Source organism: Cheilinus undulatus, linkage group 4 (genome assembly GCF_018320785.1).
Source record: "Cheilinus undulatus linkage group 4, ASM1832078v1, whole genome shotgun sequence".
Taxonomy (NCBI): Eukaryota; Metazoa; Chordata; class Actinopteri; order Labriformes; family Labridae; genus Cheilinus; species Cheilinus undulatus.
In genome coordinates this window covers 17,594,708-17,601,681 of record NC_054868.1, presented here as the reverse complement: position 1 = coordinate 17,601,681, position 6,974 = coordinate 17,594,708, and the positions used below count along the sequence as shown (strand labels likewise).

The 6,974-nt window shown below is 42.4% G+C and overlaps 1 protein-coding gene across 1 annotated transcript; it reads left to right on the top strand.

The window, feature by feature from the left end:
- The first annotated feature begins 1,069 nt into the window (after positions 1 to 1,069).
- LOC121508119 (keratin, type I cytoskeletal 19-like) lies at positions 1,070 to 6,667 on the top strand. Its single transcript, XM_041784659.1, has 8 exons — positions 1,070 to 1,615; positions 1,972 to 2,054; positions 2,165 to 2,321; positions 2,442 to 2,603; positions 2,749 to 2,874; positions 3,533 to 3,753; positions 6,277 to 6,290; positions 6,396 to 6,667. The coding sequence occupies exons 1-8, from the start codon at positions 1,163 to 1,165 to the stop codon at positions 6,443 to 6,445; spliced, it is 1,266 nt and encodes a 421-aa protein (XP_041640593.1). The 5' UTR covers positions 1,070 to 1,162; the 3' UTR covers positions 6,446 to 6,667.
- Positions 6,668 to 6,974: the final 307 nt, after the last annotated feature.

Sequence of the window (6,974 nt, the reverse complement as noted above, 5' to 3'; positions counted from 1 at the left end):
TCGCTTAAACACATACTATATTGTTCCTTTCAGCATACTTTGGTTAAACCACTGCAGCCACAGTGATGCAAAATAAGTCCGCAACTGCTCCTTAAAGTCTCATTTCACATAAAAAACTCACAGGCAGGTCAGTGGAACTTTTTTTAAACTTTTCTCTTATTTCTTTAAAGATCCACAAGAAGCACCTTTTGCTGTGGTTAAGTTAAGATCAGTCATAATCTCTGACCTACAGTGCCTATGAAAAGAATCATATTGACACGGATTGATTTATGAAATAAATAAAAGGGTAATACTTTTTACAGGCACTGTATTAAAGCAGGTCTGTATTCAAACAGGAAGTCAATGACCCTTTGTGTATGACAGCAGAAAAGTCCCAAATGATAAAAAATGTATTATTTAACAAAATTGGCTGAATGCTGATATTAATCACTATTAAAAATTTTAATGTCTGACAGCCTGAAAAACAAAACAAAGCACTCGTTCTACACTGAATTAAATCAAGGAAAAGTCTTCACTTATGTTCTGGTTAAAAGGTGTTATAAATTCAAAATGAAATGTCTCATCTGGAGTAACTCAATACTAATGTAATCTTGTCATAATGGGGGATATCTTAAAAGGAGCCCTGGTGAAATATAATATTTGTAGAGCTTAATGTGAATGTTGACACATGGCAGGACACTGCAAGTATAACTCTACGCCTCTTCTGTTTGAGTAAGGATAACAATTGTCGGCTGATATCAAGACTAGACTGTCAGGTATTTATGACAGCATGAGCCATACATGTAGACAGACACTCATACACTCATAGAAACATGGTAACTGAGAGAAAACTCCAGGGACCAACAGAAACCCTCACACACAGAGAAACACAGACTGACACACACATTCCATAACAATTCCCTCACTGGAGTGGAGAGAAACCGAACTCTGGTCCTTGAAGGAAAACAAATGAAGGTTCTGCCAAGCCTGTGGCTGAACTGTAAAGGAAAACTCCCTCTTTCCCTCTGCTCCCTCCCTCCTCCCAGCCAAGCCCGCCCTAGGTCCAGCACTATATCAAGAGCCAGCCTCCTTCTATCAAACTCCACAGTCCTGCTCCAGTCCACAGCTGTCTAACGGTCCTCTCTCCTCGTGTCCTCTCTTTACCAGCACATAGCCAGCCATCATGTACGGAATGTACAGCGGCAGCAGCAGCAGCATCTCTTCAGGTCCAGTAATAAGGCAGAGCCGCAGCTTCACCTCCAGTGTGCCTCACAAGGCACACAGTGTGTCGGCGCTCAGCTTCAGACAGGGCCCCCGCATCTCCTCCACCCAAGTGCGCACCATCTCCTCTGGGTTTGGGGGTGGCATGGGGGCCAGCAGTGGGCTTGGCGGTGGCTTTGGTGGCGGCTTTGACCTGTCCAATGCCCTAGACCAGAGCAGCGTCCACCTGAATGAAAAGGCCACCATGCAGAACCTAAATGACCGTCTGGCCTCTTACCTGGAGAAGGTGCGCTCTCTGGAGGCAGCCAACGCCAAGCTGGAGAAGCAGATCAGAGAGTACTATGAGCAGAAGGGCCCTGCAGCTGAGAGGGACTACAGCAACTACTGGGCCATCATCAACGACCTGAAGGACAAGGTAAAGTGTGCCAAAGCCTCTGCTGTTTAAACACCTGACAAGTCAAATGTTTGCTGTCCTGTTAATGATTACCAAAGGAGGGCTTTAAAAGAGAAGAGGCATGACTTAAGTTTGCATGACCCACTGTGTTCCTGAATCCTCAGTGTCATGATGAATATATAACAATGATGCAGGACTTATGAAAGCTCAAAAAGAACATGAAACTATCAAAGCATGTAGGGGAATACTGTGCATGATTAATGGCTGTGCTGAGGGAGGGGGATGTTTCTGACGCAGCTCAGAAAGCATTACATGGGAAGTTAACTTGTGCTCTCTTAGCCATCAATTTTAATTCAAGCTGTTGTTGATCTTTAAAGATTGCAGCCGCCACCATTGGTAATGCCAACATCCTGCTCCAGATTGACAACTCCAAGCTGGCTGCTGATGACTTCAAAACCAAGTAAATCATAGCTTCCATACTGATGTTCACATGTCTCTTTGTTTCAGTCAAATAAAAAGGCATGACAGTTTGAGATGTCTCAATGGTTTTGGTTTTCCCAACTAAATCAGATTCGAGCATGAGCAGATGATGCGCCAGTCAGTGGAGGCTGACATCGCCAACCTGCGTCGCCTCCTTGACCAGACTACCCTGACTAAGGCTGACCTGGAGATGCAGATCGAGGGCCTGCAAGATGAGTTGGCCTACCTCAAGAAGAATCACGCAGAGGTTATAGATGCTGCAGCATCCTCTTGCTTTTATGATTACTGCTCAAACAACTGCCTCCCTACTTCTGTTGAATGATTGCAAGATCTGCATTTGTCTTAATGATGATATTATTCCAAACAGGAGCTGGCAGCACTGCGCTCTCAGCTTACTGGCACAGTCAATGTGGAGGTGGACGCTGCACCCGGGCAGGACCTCAACAAAGTCTTGGAAGATATCCGTGCTCAGTATGAATCCATCAATGAAAAACACCGTCGGGACCAGGAGGCCTGGTTTAATGATAAGGTAAACACCATATCCCACACTGTGCAAATGACTGGGTTCACTCCCTCAAGAGTCTAACTTGTAATTAAACATAATCTGTGAAACTGAGCTGAGCAATCACCAAGATTTCTTATCTCTTCTTTCACAACTGCCTTTCCTGCTCCAGTCTGCAGCCCTGAGCAAAGAAGTGGCCATCAGCACAGAGACAATCCAGACGTCCAAGACAGAGATCGGTGACCTGAGGCGCACACTGCAGGGCCTGGAGATTGAGCTACAGTCTCAGCTCAGTATGGTGAGGAAAAAAAACCTGAAACCCAAACCATCTGTTCACATCTCACTGAGCTTGCCTTATATGAGCAAAATTCCCGGATCCCTGTCTTGTCAGGGGAAGTGGAGAAACAGACAGTGATAGAGGGTGAAAGACCAGAAGGGAGGGTATGTGAAGGGGGCTTTACTGAAAGAGCAGGGAGAGAGAGATAGGAGTGATTGGAGCTCTGGTGAAGGGAGGGAGGAAACTGTTCACAGACATGTGTTCAAACTCTGGAAGACATAAAAACGTTTGAAGAAAGCTAAAGGAATGCTGAGCTGGATCGCCTAAAAGTCATACTGTGGACAATCTGTGCCTAGCTGCAGTAAATCATTTACAACTCCCAGCAAGAGCAGAACTCTGCTCCTGTGTAACAATGAGGGGCAGCTAAAAGGCACATGCATTCAAAAAACTATGCATACTCCTCTGCTCATTACTCCTCAGTAAAAAGAAGGGTAAAGCTAAGCAAACACAGACATTCTTTGTGTCTGGTATAATAATCCAGGGTGTGGATGGTGGTTGCACACTCTAGCTTTTAATGATCAGAGCTAAAAAGATTCACTACATTAGGCTTGATTTTGCAATTATAAACAGATCACTATTTCTACAACATGCCGAGATTCCTTTTTTGTCTCTCTAACAGAAAGCGGCTCTGGAGAACACACTTGCAGAGACAGAAGCTCGTTACAGCGCTATGCTCGCCGGTTTCCAAAACACAATCAACATGCTTGAAGGCGAACTCGCCAACGTGAGGGCTAGCATCGAGCAGCAGGGACAGGACTACAGGATGCTGTTGGACATTAAGACAAGGCTGGAGCAGGAGATCGCCACCTACAGGAGTCTGCTGGACACAGAAGAGTCCAGGTAGATACGCTTAAAGGAGCATGGACTTTCAGATCATTTAGATCATAAAGCTCCAGAGAGCTTTTAGCTAGGGATGAAAAAGTATTACTGAAACCTCTTTTTGACATAGAAGAACAAGTGAGACCATCAGAAATATGATTTAGTGTTTTTATATTGTAACTTTTAATGCTTAAATTCCCTTAAAGGCAGTGGTGTAGTCCAGGTTATATGCAGGTATCACTTATTTTATTGTTCCTATAGTGCACTTGTTCAACAACTGGTCAGCCATCAGGACCCACCACCATCTCCTTAAGAAAAATTGAAACCCAGGTTTATAAAAATCCACCCACTCTAATGTATCAAATGAAAACTGTCGCAGCTTGGACCCCAAATGGAACAAGACAAAGAAACAGGACAAAATGATTACTTTTAAAAAGCATATAAAACAGAAAGACGTGCATGCATATTTCTGATGTAACTCTGCTTGGAAATTTGGTAATTTCTCTGGGAATTTACTTTATATCCAGCATTGTTTTGCAAAGAAAAGGAGTCCACTTGGAGCTTCTGTACATAGACTTTTTTTGCTGTTTTTTTTTTTCTTGTTATGCGTTGGCAACCCTCTTGAAAGAACATTGCGACCCACTTTTGGGTCCTGACCCACTAGTTGAGAACCATTGCTCTATCCCTCTGATGCTCATAATTGTTAACTTCTGTTTCCTAGGATGGCAAAGATATGTTCCGCTTTACTCTGCCTCTAACTGGTCTGCAGAGGTGGGAAAAGCACAAGACTATTTTACTCAAGTAAAAGTCCAGTTACTCTACTGTAATTTTACTTGAGCAAAAGTAAAAATACTGGTCTATTAATCTACTCATGTAAAAGAAGGAAAGTATTTAAGTCAAAGTTTACTCAAAGTACTAAGAAGTAAAATAGTAAAATAGGATCTTTCTTTATTGCCATGAACAACAAGAGAACAGATGTCAAACCGGGTTGAATGGGGCTGGAGCCTATCCCAGCTGTCATTGGGCAAGAGTCAGGGTACACACTGGACTAGTCACCAGTCAATCACAGGGCTGACATGTAGAGACAGACAACCAGGCAAACTCACATGGCCAATTTAAAGTCACCAATGAACCTAATGAGCATGAAAGGCCCTGACCAGGAAGCAAACCAGGGACCTTCTTGCTGTGAGGCAACAGTGCCAACCCCTGCGCTGCTGTGCAGCCCATAAAGTAAAATATTCAGCAAAACTGAAATAGAGTTAAATTTAACACTTTAACTATGTCTACTTCCGTAGTACGCTACATATAGTTAAACTACACTTTTGAAAGTGTTAAAATATTTTACAATATTACGGAGCTGCAGTAACTCCTGAGAATCTGTGCTATGTCAGGTCTCCTCTGGCAAAAACAAAGACAGACAACCTTTTAGCAACACAATACATACTGATGAAGAATACTCTGCAACCTTTAGAAACCCTACAGTCACATTTAAACTCAGTGGATAACTTCACTCATGGTGCAAATATGTCTCACATCAAAAACAACAATCCACCAGAGACATGAGCAGAAGAACCCCACAACACATCTAAATACATCTAAAAACATCTTAAATACATCTAAACATTATGCCCAAGAGCATGATGGGGAACTACAACCACACACCCCAGATCTGAATTCACAGTGGACAGAGCTTAGATCAGTTGACTCTTTACAGAGTTGAACTAACACTGGTGGATCAAAACTGTCACATAAATCCAACACTGAAGACCATATCACTCAGAGTGGAGTTAAAATTACACTGAGAATTAAAATCTTGATATTGACACTCTAGTTTTTGTTGTTCTGGGATGTGATGTGGAATTATTCTCCATATGTGCTACTGTGTAGTCAGTAGAAATGGAATAACTACAAGACTACTGTATTCAAATGAAAGCACAGTTACTCTGGTTCAAATTTACTTAAGTAGAAGTAAAATTACTGATTTCAAAATGTACTCAATAAAGAAAAAACCTACTTAATTACAATAATCTGAGTAATTATAATTAGTTACTTTCCAACCCTGCTGGTCTGTTTTTCATTACTTGTTATTCCCTACACTGGTTAGGTACTAATACAGGGGCAAAGTAGGGTGGGTCAGCAAAAACAGAGCTGGTGTCGCTACTTTCTGGCATCATAAAATCATGATGAATCTTACTGTGCTGCTGAATGGCTGGCTAAGGAAAATATATAAATTAAGAGTATATCCATTTCTGCAGGCATCACTACACCACTGCTTAGAGGTGACAGGCTGCAAACCCCCCCTTTTTTAGTTTTCTCCTTTTAAGTTAGAGCCATTTGATTGGAAAAACTTGAAATAAGCAGGATGAGAGTGTTAATCAGAAAACATGATCAACACATACTGGACAAGATCAGCAAAGAGACCAGACCAAGAGTTACATACAGGAGCTTCCATGCTCTTACTTATTTCAGTACTGCACATACCCACTGACTCATTGTTTTTCTCTCTTCTTTCCCTTCTTTTCTCTCCCCTTTCCCTTATTCCAGACCAATTGGTTCAGGTGAGTGACATCATCTTTAACACGACATTACATAACAGCAGTGCAGTCGATGTAATGAAAAGTTAAAGCCCTGACATCATGATTTTTTCCCTCTCTTTTTCACAGGGGGCTCAAAAACCACAGTCACAACCACCACTGTGCGCACCTCCAGTTAGGAGGTCCAGCTGGCAGGACAAGCTGTTCTCAGGCACACACGCACATGAAAACACTCTAAGAAAAGCTGTTGAGAGAGATGGCTGAAGACTGAAAAGATGACGACAAGTTGAAAATGACGCATGTGTGAATTGAAGTACATGAGCAAAGAAGGAGACATGCCTTACTTATTGTGTGTGTTTGTGGGTGACCTGTCTGAAAAATAAAACAGCTGGTGAATACAAGTTGTACTATTTTGTGAGTGTCCAAAACTCTTTCAATAACATCCCTCTGTTTATGCAGTCACCATGGTAATTGCATTACATTTTGGGAGGTGGGATGTGGAGTTACGGAAATCTGTGTTACATAACAGGGCTGCTGTCAGGAAAGGATGAACAATGGTTAACAGGCTCAGCGTGGAAAGCATTAGGAGTTAGAAAAAAGACCCCTCAGTATGCTTTGTAGAAAATCCTGCTCCCAGAAATTGAAAAAGGCAAGAAAACTTGCCCAACTTCTGTTAATGCATGAAGAAGATGACCTTAGAGTTTGCTT